The 21,969-nt window shown below is 35.6% G+C and overlaps 1 protein-coding gene across 1 annotated transcript; it reads left to right on the top strand.

Moving 5' to 3' along the window:
* The first annotated feature begins 154 nt into the window (after positions 1-154).
* LOC6647279 (protein amalgam) lies at positions 155-1,562 on the top strand. Its single transcript, XM_002070769.3, has one exon. It carries the CDS (start codon positions 316-318, stop codon positions 1,306-1,308), a length of 993 nt encoding a protein of 330 aa, XP_002070805.1. The 5' UTR covers positions 155-315; the 3' UTR covers positions 1,309-1,562.
* The last annotated feature ends 20,407 nt before the right edge of the window (positions 1,563-21,969 follow it).

The following is a 21,969-nucleotide window of genomic DNA, read 5'->3' as shown; positions in this document are numbered from 1 at the left end:
ATTCGAAATTTCTCCGAGTGTACAACATTGTTTTTCGGCTGCCCTTCCTTAGATAACGAATGCCTGTGTTTGCTTTACTGTCACCAGCAGCGACGCATCGCGACGCTGGCAGCAACAGTTTTTCTTTGAGCCCAGCTCAGAGTTCGCCTTTGCTCGACTGTTCAGTCGAGTGAAGAACGCTAAAGAACGCCGAACGCAGCGCAGCTCAGCACAGCACTGGAATAATCACAGAACGAGTGTGAGAGAGAGGGAAAGAGTGAAAGTGACCAAAAAGTCAAAACAATAATCAATAATCAAAGACTTTGATAAGTGAGGATGAGGAACCTTTATTGGGTATCTCTATGTTTCATGTGGATTGCGGGCAGTTCGGCTGCCGTGCCTGTCATCACGCAAATCAGCAAGGATGTGGTGGCCAGTGTGGGGGACAGTGTGGAATTCAATTGCACTGTGGAGCACGTGGGCCAGTTGTCTGTGAGCTGGGCCAAGCGGAGCAGTGAATCGGATACCAATTCGGTGGTCTTGTCCATGAGGAACATATTGAGTTTGCCCGATCAGCGCTATAATGTCACCGTAATTGAAGATCCCAAGACGGGCAGTGCTGTGTACACGTTCAGAATACGAAAGATCGAGGCCAGTGATATGGGACCCTATGAGTGCCAAGTGATTGTCTCGGCCACGGAAAAGGTCACCAAGAAGTTGAATTTACAAATTAAAACCCCGCCAGTGATCTCAGAGTCAACGGCAAAAACCACTCTAGTGACAGAGGGACAGAATCTGGAGTTGACTTGCCATGCCAATGGTTTCCCCAAGCCGACCATCTCCTGGGCCCGGGAAAATAATGCCATTATGCCAGCGGGTGGTCATCTGCTTGCGGAGCCGACGCTGCGCATCAAGACGGTGCATCGTATGGATCGCGGTGGTTACTTCTGCATTGCCCAGAATGGTGAGGGTCAGCCAGATCGACGCTTGATACGCGTAGAAGTGGAGTTCAGACCCCAGATAGCAGTTCAAAGACCCAAAATAGCTCAAATGATCTCCCATGCAGTGGAATTGGAATGCTCTGTCCAGGGATATCCTGCTCCCACTGTTGTCTGGCATCGGAATGGAGTCCAATTGCAATCGAGCCGCTACTACGAGATTGCCAACACGGCCTCCTCCTTTGAGACGACTACATCGGTGCTGCGTATTGCCAGCGTTTCGGATGAGGATTTCGGGGATTACTTCTGCAATGCCACCAACAAGCTGGGTCATGCCGATGCCCGACTGCACCTCTATCAGACTGTCATTCCTGTGCCCACATTGTCGTAGATACACTCACACAAACAAAGAACCACACACAAACACACAAAAGACTTGATCATCAGTTTTACTTTACTTTAATTTTTCGGCAATTTTGTTGGTGTCTCCGGATGCTGCCGTTTTAATGATTCATTCAATTAAGTCTCATATAATTTTTGATTCACTTGTTGTATAGCATAATCTCCATCCAGACTGTCTTGTGCCTTAAGAATTCGCTGTGTATACCAGAGAAGAAAATACATATATATAATACATATCTACTATATACAATGCGAGTCCATGTATTCATTGGTGGGAATTATCTGGTGGTTGTTGTAGTATTTCCGCGAACGATAAGTAAGTACACTGTAATTGATTTAGAGTTGGAATTATCTTTTCACATTTGATTGTTGTCAAAGGAAATAACTAAATTCATATTTCATTTGCGATAGAGCAAATTCAAGTTAAATTTACGTTTTTTAGAAGTAGCACACAAAATGATGAGGCAATTTAACTGATCCAAAATTGGGCAATTTATTTGCAAAAAGGGTATATTCATTTTGGTCAGAAGTGTGCAACGCATAGGAGGAAGCATCTCCGACTATATATAGTATATATATATTTGATCAGCACGACGATACGAGTCCCTCTGGATCAACGCAAACTCCTACTAGACCGTAAGAGCTACAGAGTTAACATTTTGCATGTCTGTTCGATTCTCACAAAAACTCAGTTCGCCTAAATTGTCAGATTTTTTAATCAAATGTACATATATGGAAAATAACTGCGACTTCATTTAAATGGCCAATACAAGGCGGCCAAAAATTTGTTGAGCGAAGTAGCAAGCAGAAAAGTGCTTTAAGAAACGAAAGAAAAGAAAAAAAACCAAAGGAACAAAAATTACATTTTCAATTCAATTCAATTCAATTTTATTTCACGCTTTGTTATAAATACAGATTGATGGTTTGTGAATGGTATCTTACAATATTTTAAGAGTTTAGACTAAGAACTAGGCCCGTTAAAGTTTTTTTTACTTATTGTGAGATATTTATTTATGTACATATTTACATGACATATGGCGTATGAGATGACATAACTATTAGGGGAAAAAAAGACAAAGAAGTAGAAAAACCCCAAGGAACTTTATTACATTTTAGATAAGTAAGATAAAGTATTTAAGATAAAGTAAAGTTTGGAACCTTTTTTACACATTTCTAAAAATACCCATAAAAAGTTTCAGCTTTAGGCCGCGATATTCTCTGGTAATATATGGAACCATTTGCTGACTATAACATACATAGATTTGGTTTTTCTTCAGGAATGGATCCAGGGGAGTGTTCTAAGGAGTTTCAAATTTTAAACTTAGACTCCATGCCATCAACGTTTTTTTAGACTAAATCGTAAGTTGACAATTTTTGACAGTTGCTTCATTATAATAAGTCATTCTACTATCCTTTGATTGTGTTTTAATACGCATTATTTGGCTACAGCTTCATTGATAATTTCGAAGAAAAAAGGTTTATTGATATAGTTACTAATTGTATGACATGATAATTCTTAGATCAGAAAATATATGATATTTGATTATGATATTTCAATACAAAATTCTCTGAAACGCCTTTTAAATATCTTTTATCATACTTTAGCTAGATACTTTACTTCTTTTTTGAGTTGCTTATATACCGAATCAATGGGCTATTTGATTTTGTCTTAAATTTATGTCGAAAAATAAAGAATTTGGCTTAGAGAGGGGAGTCAATTTTGTTATTTTATACCCTATGGTCCCACCCAAACCCACACACACAGGGAACCAGTATAAAGTTAAGTAAATAACTCAAAAACCATTTACAACAACAAAAAATAAAAGTAAGTTAAAACGAATGCTGTTAAAACTGCCATCACAACAGTTAACTCTTCAATCATGGTTAAAAATGGGAAACTCTTGACTTTTCGAAACGAAAAGTGAACTCCATGCAGACCCCCACAACATACAACACACGCACAACAAACACACACACACTCACACACACCCACAGAAAGTAAGTTGTTCATTGTAATTGAGAAAAATGTGAGGCATTTGTAAGGCGGCCCAACGAGTTGGTTTTTCATCTCGTCTCGTCTGGCTTACTCGCCCCTTCTCAGGAGTCTTTGTGTGGTTGAGAGCAACACATGTGGTTGGGTGGTTGTCCCCAGAAGGATGTGGATGCGGATGCGGATGCCAACTCCATTATGGCTCACAGACATTAGTTAGTTTTGCCAAATCAACACTTGCTAATGACTTAATTGTTTCCATTAGAAACTCGTTGGCTAAATACATTTAGTAACATTATTTACTTTTGTTTTTTTTGCCTTCTTCTTTACTGTACTAGGCACTAAATGTCTGTCTATATGGCCATTGGGGGGAGGGGGTAGTGGATTTAAGACCCGGGACAACACGTGCGTCTGTGTCCGTTTCGCTTCACCATCATCAGCATCATCATCGTCATCATCCTTTCATTGTCTGTCCTCAGTCAAAGCTAAGTGGAGTGGAGTGGGTCTTAACATGGACGTCGATGTGGATTTTATTGATTTTTTCCAACCCCCAGAAAGTCGATTGGAAGGCCAGAGCCAGAGCTGGTACCGAAAGGTAAGTATTATTTAAGGGTGGAAGCCATTCTCTCAGACGACTTCTCGTTCTCTCTTTTTAAGCATTTCGGTTTCATCCCTGAGATGTCTAGAGAAAATGGCAACAATTTCTGTTGATTTCAAAGCATTTCATTGATGAGATTTTGGCATTTTAAGGTATCCTTATCCAATGCATTCCTGCGGCCAGCGCCTGCGCCATAGCATTCAACATTTTTAGGCGGCTTGCACTTTTTGGATGCTGTTTGTGGATGCTGGAAATGGCATCCATTCCATAAATTGCCATTGAGTCGTCTGCCGTAAAACGACGTGTGAGTGTGTACTTCTAACGCCTCCACATGCAAAGGATGGCGCTCATTCGACTTGGATCAGGCAACGTTGATGCAGTTGTTGCGGCAGCCGTTGCTGCTCCATCGCCGAAACAACAATGTGAGGGACAATCCATTCCGGTTTGTTGTCATTTTGTAAAGCTCTCTTTCGACTTTTTACGATGCTGTCCGTCTGACGTGGCTGTCGTCCTGCCTGTCATCTTTTGCTCTTGCCTAACGTCCAGGACATCTATGGGCGCCCATTTCTTCTGGTTGTAAACAATGGCGTACTGAGGTTTTACGACGCTAGTCCTCGAAATAGAAATATAAGTAAAAGTAGTAGGTGTAAAAGTGCCAGCTCCTGCAATGAAATTGTCATCACTATAAAACCCTATCTTGGCCAACGAAGCGTGGAATTTGAGTGGGTGAGTATAGCCATTTAAAGATTTGCTTAATCCAAGTGCCTGATATAACCCCGATAAACCAAAATAATCTCTATGAGTGATGTGAGTGCAGAATTAAATAGATTTATAACGGAATATTACAAATTAAAGATATGCAAAAATTTGGAAAAGTGTGTATTTTTCGTGATTGAAATATAATTGTAAAGATCAAATGATGTTTGATATATATATTTGTATTCTATGAAGGAAAAGTGTATTAAACGTCTTGAATGACTTCAGTTTAAAAATGGTTAAATCTAACTGATTCCGAGTGCATTCGAAAAAAAGAACAAAGATGCAACCTCTGGATCTACATAAGTAAAATATTTGATAAAGTTAAATTCTTTTAAGTTCTTCAATTAATAAAAAAGACCTACATATGTACATTCTGTTTCGTATGATATCTCTATTGTCCCAATCGGATAATTTCCAAGAAGAATTTCATCGTCAAGCAGTTCTACTTTTGATACCAAGCAGTGTTCACTTGGGGTAGAGTAGAAGTATAGCTATTCCATAATGGCTGGATGATTTGTAAATCGCTTTTGAATCGAATTATATATATTAAGAAAGGGAACTTAAACTGGGGAACTGGTGTTAAATATATTCAACTTGAAGGATTAAGATTACATCTTACAGACCTTAAAATTAAATCTTTTGATTTTATTATTTATTTCTTACACATAAAAAAGTTAATAAGATAAATTGAATAGTTATCATTTTGTGTTCGCTAATTCATCCTGGAAAATAAGTACTCTAAACTATTTGAGAGGTTTTAAGTCAATGTATTAATTGGAAAATCGGCATGTTATTATAATATCACTATATCAAGATATATTCACACACATTCATTCCAAATTGGAAACAAGAACAAGTCCGGTTATTTTTTTTAAGTTGAAAAAAAACAAGAAACAAGTAAATAATCTTTTGAAACTACATCCCCTGCATTCACACTATCACCAAATAAAGTCTGCCAAATAAAGAATCTGATATCTAGGTTCTTGCAGACATGGCAAGTTTGACTTGGCCTTTAATGCTGATCATTAATTTTAAAAAAAAACTATATTTAGATGCATATTAAAGCGGCCTTTTATCAATCTTCTTTGTCATGTAAACCCGACTTCTAGATACTAGAGAGTTAAGCTTATGTCTGATATTGATTTTCTTACAGTAAAATCTTTTTTGTTTTTGTCTTTTGATTGTTGTGAAATTTTTTATTTCAATTTTAGGAGTTCACCTATTCTACTAATAAATCATCTAGAGGCTGTTAGAATATTTATGTTGTAGATCTTATCTAAAGGAGTGTTCTGGGGAATGTTATTCATTCTCTCCTGTCAAACTTTTGAGTACTCCGAATCAGTATCATCGAGAATCATTCGAAAATTCATAGGCTTTAACTATTAATAGATTTTTCAATATTCATACTTGTCAGTGTGTTTCTCACTAGAAAATATTAAGCCCTTGAAAAGTATTCAACTGGAAGATTGATGGTCGAACCCTACTCACATCAAAATAAAGCATTTTTAGGTTCGATTTTTATATGAATTTATAGGGCAATTTGGTTAGATAGTTAGGAGCAAAGTTCTTATAGAAATTGTTAATGTTGTATTGTTGTTTTGTTATCATTTTTCGCTTCATTTAGTTGTAAATGTCAACTAGTTTTTGGCAGTTCTGAAGCCGTTAATCAAAGTCTTCTAATGATAGAACTTGGTGACTCTTGAATGCAATTAATCTGCAATTTATATAAATTTAAGTCAAACAAGATAAGGCAAGATGGTTTATATATGTATCATAATGATTGGCCAATGTGTTCCTAATGCATTTCGTATTAGCAATTTGCAATATTCTATTCGATATGTGTGTGTGTGAAATCTCGAATTCGATTAGCAATGCCAATTGATGGGGCAGTTGAGAACTTTCCAAACTGATTTCGAACTTTATGTGCAGATATTATTGTTCTACAGATTAATGTCTCGTCTATTTACCTTAATGAGTAGCACATGTAAATGCCGAATGCCATGCAATGGATGCCTTCGATTTCATAATTATGAATACACACACAGACACACACACACACATAGTCGTGAGTGGTGTGCGTGTCTGAATGGGTGTGCGTATTTGAGTAAGTAATTGCATTGTAATTAATGCTTGGCCTGTTTGTAAAAGATAAATTAGTAAATGAATTATCGATGCCAAATAGTGGAACATTAATTGAACTCTGCTCGTTTGATTTATGGCTCATGAATGCATAACCATTTCAACCAACATCCGTTACATCTGCACGAGATACAGAGAAAGTGGCAGTGAGAGGGGGCAGGCAGTGTGGGCAGAAATGAAAAAAAAAATGAAAGAAAAATGAATGAAAAATGCGTCAATAAATAATAATTTAAATATTTTATGTGCCAAGCATAAAAACGAATTAGCCTCACGATGTCCTTTAAAGCCAACAACAAACAAAAAGCACACAAAATGGAAACAAAAACAAAAAAAAAACAGAAAACATTTGCCTCTGACAGCCAAGTGGGAAAAGGAGTGCATAAGAGTGACAAGGACCACAGATGAATAGAGACCGAGGAGAGATGACAACAGCATTTCTGTATGTTCAACCCGTCATAGGGGACCAGTATATGGATGGATGTGGGGATAGAGTGTGGGGGGTTTCGATGGGGGGTGGTGGTGGAACAACGATGTCTGTCATTAATCCCTTTATGCGGACACAAATGCAAACTGCTTTGGCTGCCACTGACACATGGGTTCGGCTCGGTTCGGTTCGGTAAGGTTTAGCTCAGTTGAGCTCCTTCCATGGTAGGAGACCAACCCCCCCTAGTCACCTCCTCCCGAATCGTGTGGTTACTGCGGTGCGTATTCAAATAATAAATTTAACTAATTGCCCAAGCGATTGGCAAACAAAAGCAGCAGCATAAATTCAGATTTGCATTTGTCTAGAGAATCCCTGAACTCAGTTGTCTTTCGTTGCTTTTGGCCAGCCTTCACGAACTTTTCTCTCTCTCTTTTGAGTGGGCGTTTTGGCAGTGTCCTAGCCAGATGTTGGAATACGAAAAATAAAGTTTTTAAAAACTCCAATAATTAATAAAAAATAAAAGCCCTTTCCTTCTAGGACTGAGGAATCTTATTTTCTGCATAGATCAAAAAACTAAAAATCTTTTAGCTGCACAAGAAAACTTCTACAGATATTTAGACCTGCCAAATATAAAAAATACAAATTTCTTATTATTTAAAAGTAGTTTCGGAAACTTAGAGTTCATAAAAATATTCTCAAAAACAATTCAACTAGACTAGAAATATATTTCTATAATGCTTTAACGAAACTGCATTCAAAAACTGTTTGTGAGTTAAACTATTGAACAAAAGGGAGAAACACAAAGTCTTTTTTTTTAAGTTTGTTGTATAATAATGAATTTTGCAAAAGAAAATGCCATTAAAGAGAAAAATTCCTACAAAGAAGGTTTCTTTTAACACGAAACATTTATTTTGCTTTGTTGGTCTATTTCAAAATGTAAGCACTAAAGTTTACAAAATGCTGGAAATTCTTAATTTTGATTAATTTTGAGTTTATGGGCTTCTTTTGAATGTGAAGCTTTATAAGTACGGTTCTCGCTTAACACGGAGGTTACATTCTTAGGAAACACCTGCACGAGTCCGTGTTGAACAAGTCAAAATAGAGGGTGACGTTCCAAGACTCCCACAGAGACTCGAAAACCTTTTTATTTGTTGAATTTCACTGTTTGAAAAACCTTTTAATATGCCTTAGTAGATTCAGGCATAGATTTTTTCCCAAATACTGCAACTTATCTTCATTTTCTGATATTCGAATCATTCACCAGGTTTTTAAAAGCATTTTGGAAATCTGTATAAACATTTTCCCTTCAACCTCAATATCTTTTTAAACTTTATGAAAGAATAAAGTAATTTGGTTACTAAATTTATCAAAGATTAATATTAAGTTCAGAATTCACAGATCTTACTTTAAATAAATATTTTAAAAAAATGTGACGTTTATTTTGAAATTGAGTCAAATTTTGTTGGCATTTCAATTTCAGTCAGTTGCATGCAAAAAAGTGGGTTTCTGATAAGACAAAGTCATAAAGTGAATGCCATTTAAATGCAATTCCGAGTTGTTGGGGGCAAAACTGAAACTGGCTGAAAAGGGGGTAACGATGCAATGAGGACTAACTACGTTTTTACTGGCCTCGCGCCAAAAATATGTATGTGCATCGCAATTTTGCATTCCCCAAATGGTTTTCATTTCACTATTCCATCTGGCCACACCCTTTGTAATAAAACAGGAAAATTTAACAAAAAAAAAACAACAAAAACTGCAAAAAGCACTACACACAACAAAACAAAAAAAAATGGCAAAAGGACGAGTATGTATCGTTTTTAATATTTTTACCAATTTAGATAACTGCTTCCATTTGCAATTAAAATGTAGATGCATTCGCCCAAAACTGAAATTAAAACTTTTTCTTTCGACATCTCTCACCCGCCCATCCCCCACGACACCCAAAAAAAGGCGTGGCAAAATGGGTCCGCATTCGCACTTATCTGCAGCAACTTCAATATCACGTTCTGCCCAAATTAAAAATGAAATAAAATAAAAAAAAAAGATACAACAAAAAAAAAAGAATAGAGAAAAGAAAATGCAAAGGATGCGCCGCGCGTTGCTAACGCATTTGCATGTTAAAAGTTTCGCACTGTGCGAAATTTTATTTTTTCAACCACTAACCGCGCCCACAAACGCCCTCTTAACCACCAGGGTACAACCACTTCCTTTCCGTAGCCGTTGATGTGTAGAGAATGCGGTTTTCGCAGGACTCCGCCGAAAGCAAGCGGAAGTTTTCTGAAAAAGCCAACAGCAGGACAATATAGCATATCTGTATGGAGGAAAAGAGTTTGACAATTGCCTTGAATAGAAAGATAACAAACTTTTTCACTTACATCTCCTGATCATGATAAGGGCCATCTGTACAAAATTTATAAATCTTACAATTAGATATTGTAACACTAAATGCAGCACTTTAAAAATGCGAACTTTAAATTTTAACATGTTTACATTTGTGGGAACAATAAACCATTTGAAGTGCATAATGAATCGACTAAATTTTTTTGCCTCTCCAATGTTTTTTCGCTTGATTTAGTAGCAATTCTCAATTAGTTTTAGCGTTAAAAATTCGGTTTGGTCAATGAAATTCGGAATTTCTTAGGCAAGGTTAGCAGAGCTTGGCGACATTTCAAGACGGTCAAACTAAAGACAGTTAATGAAACAAGTTAAATTAAAAATTTTATTCAAAAGAAAGAGAGAAAAAAGGTAAAAACAATTTCATTTCAACATTTCTGAAACTGACTTCAAGTCATTATGACTATGAAGTTTGCGATAGGTTTTCTGTACATATAATGTCATCAGTTTCTTGCATTATCCTCAAAAATATCAATTCAAATCATTCTCTTTGGCTAGATAATTCAAGAAATATTTTATATGTAGGTTTATTCTTTGAATACTTAAACTATAGTCGTAAAATACTATATACTTATAAACTATAGTTTTAAAATACTATATATAAACTATAGTCTTAAAATAGATAACTTAAATAAGATAGATTAATTAATATGAAAAGTTATCTTTGTAAGTTTCAATATTTTGGAGTCAATTTAACTCACCTACAGCCCCCAAAAAACAATTCATATTTTTTATTATTTTAAATTCAGTTTAAAGTCTAAAGGTTAAAAAATTTATTGGAATTTCGTAACTTATTTTTGTCATTTCCAATAGATTTTGTTTTCTAGCTTTATGGCATATGTGTATAAACATATCAAATTTCTTAAATCATTTGCCATAGTTTACCCAAACAAAAAATAAGAAAATACTAAAATGTTGTGCCAAAAAGCCAAATGATATGCAATTTATCTATGAAAATCTAGGGAAAGTCTTGCTGTGTAATGAATGGTTCTCATGTATTCAGTGCTACTATGTATGTATGTGTGAGGGGAGCGTGGTTTGTGTGTCAGTGAGTGAATGAGTGTGTGTGGGTTGGACATTATTTGCTTTAAGAGTTTTCATTATAACATCATGCATCTAGCACGCTTTTCTTCATCACCATCAGCTATAGCTGCTGGAACTCTTGTATCTATCAACATCAAAATGCTGCTTCATCCGCAACGCCCATGGCCCATCTCCATCGCCATCTCCATCAGCAGCAGCATCTCCCCATCACCATCTACCCATCTACCCATCTCCATCTTCATCTCCCAGCCACACCCACATTCTACATTCAAAGCCAGATGAGATTCATGGCCGTGTGCTGGCTCCTGGGTGTTTGGTGGCGCAAAAAGAAAAAAAAAAAAACAAGAGGAAGCATTGAAAACATCGTCTACATTAAAATGTTGCCATGCACATGGCACAACAGCAACAAGGACTCCTACTCATACTCCTGCTGCTACTGCTGTTGCTGTTGCTGTTCCTGTTCCTAGTACAGGATATAAATAAACTGCCGCAATCGCCCAGCATCATCGTCGCATCTGCAATTGCTGCGTATTTTTGCGCTAGTCCTATAAATGGGTGGATGCGAATGAGATTGAGGACGGGAATCGGAAGGACGAGGAGGACGAGAGAAAGGTGGTTGTCTGCCTCTGCCTCTGCCTTTGGTTTTTGTCTATATCCTGGATGATGGCCATGCGGGTGCGTACAAGGGGATATAGGGAGGTGTGTCTGGACTTTCCATTTTTGCTTCTCGACTTTGTGCTCTCTCTCTCTCGTTCTCTATTTGGTCTAACCCCTAGGCTAGAAGCATAAAATTTGCATATCATTTGCGTTAGTTTTTGGTCTTTTTTCGTCTGGTTTACTTTTCTCTGTTTTGTTTCTTTTATTTTGTTTTGCTTTCTATTTGTCTTTTGGTCACAAAATTATTATGCTGGGCGGTGGGCGTGGCAGTGGAAATAAAGATCTATGTAGTGAAAGAAGTTAAGGGTGCAAGAAGGGCTTAACAATCTTGTTTTGTGAAATGAAGACAACGCGAAAGATATAAATAAAAGTCATTTTGATTGCCAAGCACAATTGAAGCTGTTATCAGCAATAAAAGAAGATATTTTTCCTATATCGCTGAACATTTATATCAATACTAAAATAATCTTTAAAGATATGCTTTTCTTTCTCGAGATACTAACACAGAAAATTACACACACCTTAGAACTTTATTTTAGGTAAGTCAGAGGCAAATACATACTTGACAGAATCTAAATCTTTGAGACTCTCTTTAAAAGTACAGCTTTGCCCTTTAAGTTTCTATTATTACAAGAAAATTTATATATTTTGTTAGTCTTAGATTAATTTTTCTTGAAACTCATAAGTTAGTTGCCTTAATGAAGATAGTTAAACTATTTGAGTGTTTACAATATAATCAGAAATAATATCAAATGCTTGGGCTTACAAAGTATACTCACAATTTACATTCATTCATCTAACTGAATAGATACTGTATTCAAGGCAAGCCTTGGGCCATTTCCATATAATTCCAAACTGAATTGTGTTCTTATCTCGATTACATAACAATTTGTATTTTAACTTAATTGATCTTCAGTATCTGAGATTGCCAAACGTTGCCTCGTCATATAAATTGCTTCACTTTATCTTGACCAGTTGAAGATGTAGCAAAAAGTTGTGCACACGAATCGACCAAGGAGTCCGGTGCCTTGGCTTGTCTTTGCCGTAAACTTTAATTAAATTAGTTCAACAATTTATCACGGCTGGGCAATCGCTTAAAACATTCCAACGAGACCGGCATTCTTAAATGGCTTCTGCAGTAAAAGGCAAAAACAGAACTACATATTCGGGTTTCGTTTCGTTTGGTTTTTTTTTGTTTTTGGTAGGACGAGATACGGCAGAAGCATGACCATGTTGCAGCCTTATAGAAGAATTAAAAGGGTTGGCTTCTCCTTTTTTCTTACATATACATATACATATATATTTTTTTTTTTGGTACTTTTTGACTGCGCCAGAAGGTCATTCGCAGTGAGTTATGGGCCAACAGCCAACTGGCCGCCACGTAAAACACTAATGGGCGCATTTCTGACTGTACGAGAAAAAAAAAGGACGAAGGAGCAAAAATTTAGGAGAAAAAGTGTAAGCGAAAATGGCATACCCTAAAAATAAATAAAATATCTACACATTGTCAAACTTTTAAATTGTTTTCAATAAGTGTTTTCTTTTATCATTCACTTTGTTAAATTTAAAAAAAAAACCAAAAATACATCCATCCAAGACTTAATTAATTGGTTGTTAAATATATTTTCGTTAGATTGATATGCAGGGTTTGATATATTTTCAATATTAAATTCTAAAGTCAATGTTTAAGCAATAATTTCATGGTAAACTTCAGAATTTCTACGTTATCCTTTGTTTTTAGGGTATCAATAAATTAATCAGTTGTATGCCAAGTGAAGGCTCTAAGTCGGAAAGGAGAAGGTTGCCAAAAAGCAAAAGATATATAGAAAGGGGGAAAAACTAAAAATGATTTTTGCAAGGCCTGTGCCATTTGTTTTCAATTTGTGCTCGGCACTGAACATTCGCATTCCATTTCATGTCCTTCGGTCCGCACCAATCTCCTGAGAGTGGCGGGGTGGGGTTATGGGTAGGAAGTGAAAAGCTGCGCTCTTTTTTTCTGGTTTTTCTTCCGTTTTTGGTCGCATTTTCACTTAGCTGAAATTCGGGCAGCAGGCAGCAGGCATCCTTACTACATATTTTACTTTTGCTTCAGTGAAAATGGCTTCATTGCCAGCCAAGGGAAGGAAAACTGATACGAAGAGCGAAAGGGAGATGGTGAGGGGGGTTTAGAGAGTGGGATTAAGCGGAAGGCGACTGTAAAAAGAATGTTTCGCCATGAAAACTCACGCTTTGAGGTTTCCTAAAGAGGACCTTGTGGAGCAATAGAAAAATATCCAGAAAATGCACCGGATGCAAAAGTAATTTCAACTGCAGGAGCTGATGCTGTAGCTGAAGTTGCTTTCCTGTCATGTCAACGCCTTTTAAATAAATTTACCAACTTTGCTGTTAAACCATAAATTCTTGCTTTAAGCACTGCCGAGTACACTTTGCTGTATATGTATGTGTGTATATTAATTCTCGCCCAACTTGGACAGCAGTTGCAGCAGCTACAGATACATAAACAAATCCAGATATAGATGCAGATGCAACGGACAGCAGCCAGTCATTTCGTGGAGATAGCAGACACAACAGATTCCATTACCCATGTATGTCGCAGATAGCAGCTGCAAACCAGCACAGCAACATACTCAAATATGAATTAGCATAAATTTCAAAAAGGTAATTAAAATCTCCAAACGGCCCCAAACAGTCACAGTAATCAGCTCTCCATAGATAGTCCTCTCCTTTGTCCCATTAGCCATATCTTTCGCCATTGTCGCTGAATTTATGCAAACGGACAACCATTCCATGGCCCTACTGTCCGCCATGTAACTGGCGAAAAACCAAATGTTAAAGCCGACTCGTTGCATTTTGGAGTGCATTAAAGAATTAATTAATTAAGAGTGCCCATAATATGTGTTTGCTGATTGCGTTACATAATGGAGCTGAAACCATTTTGTAATTGGAAAGCCAAATACTGAATTAACCACACTGTGTTTCCCCGTTAAGTAATGACAAAAGTTATATCAATTGAAGTGGGCAAACATGTTTCAACAGTTCCCTTTCACAAACACATTTCAATATTTCATGATTTTAAAGGATAGAGTAGTAGTGGCGTTTAATATTTCTCTTTTGAATCTCTCAAATGAGTAGAGTTATTTTAGAAACACCAAAAAATGGACAGATTATCCTTCTTAAATCAAGTAGATTTAGCTTACGACCCTAGAATTGTAAGGCGATCCCTATAATTCAATACTTGAATTAGTTTTCCCCTTGGGACCAGCTTTTCAGTTTTCTTGGGCCCAAAGTTGCAGACACAAGTTCATTTTCTTAGTATGTAATAATGGAAAATAATTACTAATGAATATCTTTACTAAGCAATGCATTATGAATAGCCAATAATTTCAAATATTACTTACAATTAGACATATTTTATTTACTTTTACATATTTTATGTATTAAACCTTGGAACAAGCCACAACACAGTGAAATAAACTGGAAAAATTTATCTCAAAAGCCATTCCTGGAATAATAAGATATTAGATATAAGATATCAGAGACCTTTAGTTTGTAATATTTATCCAATTTATCTCCATCTCCATCTCTAACTATATATGCCTGAAATAAAGCAAATGGTTTGATTAGTTAAAAGTTTATCACATAGTTTCCCAAAGTTTTGAATTTAAAATAAAATAAAGTCAATAAGTTCTTTATAAAATTGATTTATTGAATGTTTACCAATTGTAAAATAACTTCAATAATTGTAGTAGCCTTTTTGTGTTAAAATATTTGAGTCTTTTCAATATATTGATGTTTAGTTTAATTTTAGTTAATTATTGATCAAAACCTTTCAAATCGTTGTCCAATTTCCAAAACCCCATAATTTATGTGTGAAATGGCGGCAATCGAAATATTATTTTTCAAATCAAAGCAATTCAGTGAGGTCAAAAATAACTTAAAACAACTTAAAATCTTTAGCATTTAAACAATGTGGATATTTTATTTGCTTTTTATTTTGTTTTTATGCCTCTCAAGTGTAAAAGAAATTTTTAGGCATGATTTGGCACCTAAACTCATTATGCACACATTTGCATTGCATTTTGGGTCATAAATAAAATAAATTTTGCTGTAAATAACAGATTAAAATTGCTAAATGTGGCAAGAATAGCCCAATGCCATTGCGGATATGGGGCTGAATAGTGGCCATTTCAAATACCAAACACATACATACACACATTTGTTCATATATGTGCCCAAGTCTCTCAAGAATATAAATTACAAGTTCATTTTGTCATTTAATTGCAGTCTTTGGTAACAGAAAATCATAAATTCTGTGAAATTTGCTGGTCACATGCAGATAAATTACCAAAACGATGATTATTTCGGTTTATAAACTTGAATCAAGTGAGCAGTGGGCAAAAGACTTGAGTTAAGAATGCATACAATTTTAATATTAAATGCGTTTTGTGGCATGAGGCAGAAGTTTTGGGTCATCTCAGTGGGTGGGGGACAATGTGGACAATAGCCGGAGGTGGACATCTGCTTGGTTCTCGAGAAATCTCATTGGCCGGTGTCCAGTGTGCAACAAAGTTTTACTTTCGGAAAGTTTTTGCCTCTTGGTTGTTTTTTTTTTGTTGCTTGAATGAAAATTGTTATTGTTACTTTCGAGTTTTTCGTTTTACCGCCCAAAGCGTAGATACATTGGTTTAAAAAAGTTTATTTCCTTCGACTTCTACTACTTTCACCATATTTAAGGCAGTTTATATTTTGTTTTCGCTGCTTCCTACTCGCTACTTATGTCCTGCGGTAAAAAAGGTATCCAGTAAGTTGATAATTTTCATTTGTTTTTATTCAAGTTACACCGAAACAAAAAAGAAAACGCTCCCGTGACCTACCCTGTAGTTCCGGGCTTTTGTTTTAAAGTGCATTTCCGATGCCATTGTCAATTATCAGAAGCTCGTCTCTACAGGTATCTCACAGGGTAGAAAGAAACAACAATGACGACATAAAAGTGAATTAAAAGTGATTGTGAAAAAGAAATACCTAAAAAGTCGATATCAGAAGTAAGTAAGATAAAATATTAAAACTAATGTATATTGAAACAAAGGCAGGTTCTAAGAATTGTATTTAGCTAAAAATTGTTTTCTTCAATAAAATAATGCCATTAAATGGAAGAGAAAATGATTTAATCTACCTACCACTTGATTAGAACAAATCGAAGTAGCATAAATCTTAAGAGATATTGCTATCCAATATTTGACAGATGACAAATGAGGTTGATCCATATCCATGCCCCAGTTCACCTTGTAAGCAGCGTTTCATCTCACCGTATTTCTCTATTTCAGGCAATAAGCTTTCAAACCAACTTGTCGCAGGTGACTTACCAACTACTTAGCACATAAAACATCAACTCAACTATGAAACAGAGGCGCTACGGGAGGACAGAGACCAGATGAAGGAAAGACGAAGGATGGTCACCATCCCCAAAGCAACAACAACAACAGCAGCAGCAATTGGCTTTGCCTTTTAACGTTTATTAATAATTCAGGCTCACGTAAAAGTTTGCGTCACTTAACGAACAGAGCGAGCTAAAGTGCGAAGAAGCAACAACAACAGCAATACCAACAAAAGACAGAGAGAGAGAGAGAGAGGAAAAGGAAAAATCTGGTGAAAATCACAACACAAGAATATACTACAGCAAGAAAAACTTACATAAAGTGCCCAAGAAGACAACGACAACGAGCAGGAACCATTGTCTGCAGATGCCCAAGACCAGAGCGCGGTCGGCTGATGGCAGTAGGAAAGGAAAAGAAGCTGGAAATGGTCCCTTTCATGTCTTCTCAAACGCTGCTCTCCTCTCCCTCTCTCTCTCTCTCTCTCTCTCTTGGCCAGGGAAGTCAGACAAAAACCCAGCTTGGCACGTTTTCCTACATAAATAATGATTCTGTTCGTTGGTTTTCCTCTTTTTCTTTTTTTTTTTTTTGCGTTTTGTTGTTGTACTTTTGTCATATTTATTTATTTTTTTCTTGCTGTTGTTGTTGCTTTGTTGCTGCTCTTTGGCTGGTTATGATGACGTTTATAGGTGGGCCTGACATTAAGTATACGCCGCATGGCGCAGGCTCTGTTTATGTTTTCAAAGTATTTGCTGGGCCTTTTCCTTGGCTCTGATAAAAAACACACACATACACGCACACACACACACACACACACACACACACACACGCACACACAGAGAAACATTAAATGCTAAATGTCGAACCGCATGATTTGCAGTTCATTTAAAGAGGACAACAAGCAAATTCTTTAAGAGAAAAATAACATCAATCAACTTGTGTTTTTCTTTGGCTGTGTTTTATCTACAAACTTTTAAAAAGTTTGAATGCCTTTTTAAAATTAACTTTATAGTATTTATCAGTTTTGAAAGGTATATCCTAAATTTCTGTTTGTCAATGAGAATTGAATAAAACTTTTCATGCCTTTGACTTCAATTTTAAATGTACTTGAATAGAAACTAAATCTTCTTGAAATAAATTTGATACAATACAACACAAGAGTTAAAGATAAGCTGAAAAGAAGAACTTAATAGAAGCTTAAGTCCAACTAAATAATAAATGAATTGAATAGAGTAATACTTTTAATCTAGATATAATTCAAACTAATTAGCAACTGAATTATATATTCTTTGAACCATTAGAGCTTAAAGTATTAGTTAGCTCGTCCTCTATATTCACATGATTTCCATCTGACATAAAAGCTTCATTAAACAACCAAATTTATTTCAGTAATCAAACACAAGAAAAAAAGTAGAAATTTGATCATTAAAGTCGTAGAGAGAAAACAAAAAGTGACCTGGAGCATTAATTGTAGGCAATAAATATTAAAATTTTCCATTTGACTTCACTTAAAGCATTTTTCCAACTTGACTTGATTGAACTTTTTCCTATTGCTCTTCCCTGGGTTTTTTTTTTTTGTTCTAAACGTTTATGCTATAAAAAAAAGAAGGAAAATGCCGCACGTTTCTTTGTCGAGGGAGAGGGGGAACTAAAGTTTTCCTTATTTTTTCTTTTATGGCAGCTGGCTGAATCCTTGGGGAGGCATGTCGAAATGCTGTCGATGTGGGGAGGCGAACAAAAAATGAAGGAATGCGATTTATTTTCACATTGACAATCGTTTGATTTTGCTTCTTTCGCTTTTCCGCACATTGCCAACGATGATTTTACGATGACTTGGGGTTCTGGGATACACACACACAGACATTTATACCTATATATGTACATATATACATATTTCTTTGCTCTTGTTCTTTCTTTTTTTGACAATTTCTTTGTCATTTAAAAATTTTTATTTTGCTGCTTTCAGCACATTGTTTGTTGGAGTGTTTGGAGCAAAAGGATGAGCAGTCAGCAAGCACCAGCTCGTAAAATGATTCGCACATATAATTGCTATTGTTGTGGCCACGCCCCGGCATCAGGACTCCCTTTTCGTCGCCCATTTGCGACATTTGTGCCCGGGTGCTGAAATCATTCGTCAGGATTTATGCGAATGAGCGACAGTTTTTTTTGCTTCTTTCTTTTCGCTGATGGGAGCTGTGCATAGCTGGCTGGAGGAGGAAGTAGCCAACATAAGCGATGAATGATGGTGTATCCGTATCTTGGCACTAAAGTATCTGCTTGTATATATCAGCAACTGGAATATATTTCACGAGTTTCAGTTAGTTTCGCTATCCTTTGTTCGCATTCTCTTTCACTTCTACATCTCCTCTTCTCCTGTCCTCGCTGTCTATTTTATTAATTCGTTTTATTTTGCTTCGCGTGACAAGTTGACATAAATGGACAAATTGAGCTTTTAAATTTGTTGCTGCTCGGCCAGGACTCCATCCAGGACCAGCATCCAGGACGATAACCAAAGCAGAATACAAATTGTTTTGCAAATAAAATTGATTACCCGCAAACCCCAGCAAAACAAAGCAAATAAAAATAAATTTATTGGATTAAACTGGTATGACAAAAATCTATCGCTTGGATCGGTTAGTGTTAATTGTTTGGCTTGCTCGCTAACCACCCCCACTAACCACTAACCACTCCCACTCGGCTCGCTAATTCAATGCAATATTTAAAGCTGCTTACATAAATCAAAAGAAATACCAAAAATGCCCGAGGGACAGTCCACATTTTTATCACGATATGAAAATTTCAATACCCTATAACCAAAGCTAGAGAGTTGATCCAGACTAACCGACTCGTCTCGTCGTCCAGATCAGGAATGTATTAAAGCATATTGGTAATGATAACCAAAATGAATATATCCTTTTTCTAAAGTATAATAAAGCCAGTTAAGATTTACTATTATTTATTATTGCAATAAGTATATGCAGAATTCAAAATGGCTCATTTTCATTTGTAACAATTCATTTTTTTCAAGCATCTTTTAAATTTTAATTTTAAATTTTAAATTTACATGAAATGATGATATTTGTAAATATTTTTATTCTGAAACTCGGAAGGTAATGGTTGCTTTGCCTGTGTCGTGGCCAACACGGACGACAGCGGAGTGTGTGAACAATGGAAACTAAATTTAATTTTGATAATTTTGCCTGTTTACAGTTTGATAAATATGAAAGATAATTAAGATATTCAAAATTAAAGACATAAATTTAACACATCACGAGTCAAAATAAAAAAAAAATTGAAGGAAATTAAACTATTACGTGTTTTATTTGTGAATGATTGGAAACTTATTGAGGAGTCCAAAATGATTCAAAGAAATTAAAAAGAAATTTTGTTGAGGCAAAAGTCAAACAAGGCAAGTAGAACAAAAAATTTGAGTTGGCTATCAAGAAAAGACTGGATCAAAATACAATTGCCCACTTGACGTTCTCTCGACAATCCACAAAATACCAAAGCTATTTGTATTTTATATATTTGGATATAGTAAATTATCTAAATTAAGTTAAAAATCTTCAACTCTGTCTTAACTGAATTAACAGAACTGTTTTGAGCAGTTTAAGGATTTCAAGGATCCCTGGAAGTGACTAATGCCAGTGCAGACTGATCGCACAGCGTCCTTTCAAGGGTTAAGAGTTATCTGCGTTAATACAGTACACAGCCAAGAAAGTAGCAGAAATACATAGGAACTACGAAGACAACTTGATGACACATTTGCTGCGACTAAAAACAGGAATTTTTACCACTCAAACAAATAAAAAGACATTTCTATCACTTGAAATAAATTTAAATACTTAAAATGGCAATCTACTACTGGAAATCATTAGTGATCGTTCTATTGTCTGTATGTTGGCACAGAGCATAGTCGAGCATTTAAATTCGATCTCTCAGAGAGATTGTCGGTGACCATATTAAAGACGTTTCAAATATTTTCAAAATAAAATTTGGAACTGCTTTAGCAATTTGTGTGATCCTTTTTCAAGTAAAAAAGTGAATTCCGTTCAATTTGAAATAATTCTAGTCAATCAGTCTTTTCCACAGTAAGGCTCAATATCAGATGAATTTAGAAACGAATTGGCAGATAAGGTAGATAACACTCAAATGATTTCTAAAGTTCATTCTGCAAAAACTGAGGATCACTTAAATAATAAATTGATTTATTATAAGAACCTTTAGTTTTATATCATATAAATGGAAATCAAATAAAGAGACTTCAATGTTTTATTTTATAATAAATATAAGTACATATTTTTAAATCAGAGATTCACTGGCCATAAAATGAAAGCATTTGTCTTTTTGGCCTGGGTATCAAATAAAAACAAAATAATGCAAATGAATGATAAATTATGTTTATCCGCAAAACAAAAAAAAAAACAGAGTAATTAATTATGTGTAGAATTTCACTGAATTATCTCATTTGCATGCTATTCACTCAGAGTATGAAATGGTATATTAAATTCATCAAAATGTATATAACAGGCAAAAGGATGCGAAATATTGCCTCAAAAAGTTACAAGGGTATACAAACTTCGACAAGCTTGTAGCTACTGCGGCTCTCTGGTTTTTATTATAAATGAATTCTTATCATTGAATATATTTGATTGTAGCGAAATGAATCGAATGTGTGTCTGTCTGTGTGTTGAAACAACTTAAATAAGCTTTTGTTTTTAGCATCACTTAAATTTCAGTTTAGAACACTCCGAAACATTGCCGAAGACTAACGCTTTTATAGAGATGAAAAATGAATTTTAAAAGTGTTAACACAGTTTGTATTATTCTTGTTCTACTTTTAAGCCAAGAAGTTACTTCAGATGAAGACGAGGTGAGTGGGAACAATAACATAGTCAAGTGAAAGCAATATTTGCAATATTTTGGTATCTTTTTAGAGTAACCGAATCTCTGATGCCGAGGACGCTTTCGGTGCATCTTGTGAAAGGTTCGTTAAGCCTCAGCTGGAATATATAAATGAATTAAAAGATCAACTTACTGATATACTGGCACATTTACGGACAGATCAAGAAAATAAAGAACTTAGGAAGAAACTGTCTGAGGTAGCATATAGTAATCAGCAGATTCACGATTTACACAAAAGAATTGAGAGAGTTGAGGATTCGGAAATCGACTTGAGAAGAGACTTGAGAAACTTAAGAGAGAACTTTGAAGATGAGAAAAGGCTACACGAAATGGCTGTCAGAAAAGAACTAGGAGACCATAAGGCT

Source organism: Drosophila willistoni, chromosome 3R (assembly GCF_018902025.1).
Source record: "Drosophila willistoni isolate 14030-0811.24 chromosome 3R, UCI_dwil_1.1, whole genome shotgun sequence".
Classification (NCBI taxonomy): domain Eukaryota; kingdom Metazoa; phylum Arthropoda; class Insecta; order Diptera; family Drosophilidae; genus Drosophila; species Drosophila willistoni.
Note: the sequence above shows the minus strand (reverse complement) of the source record. Positions and strands in the feature narration are given on the sequence as shown.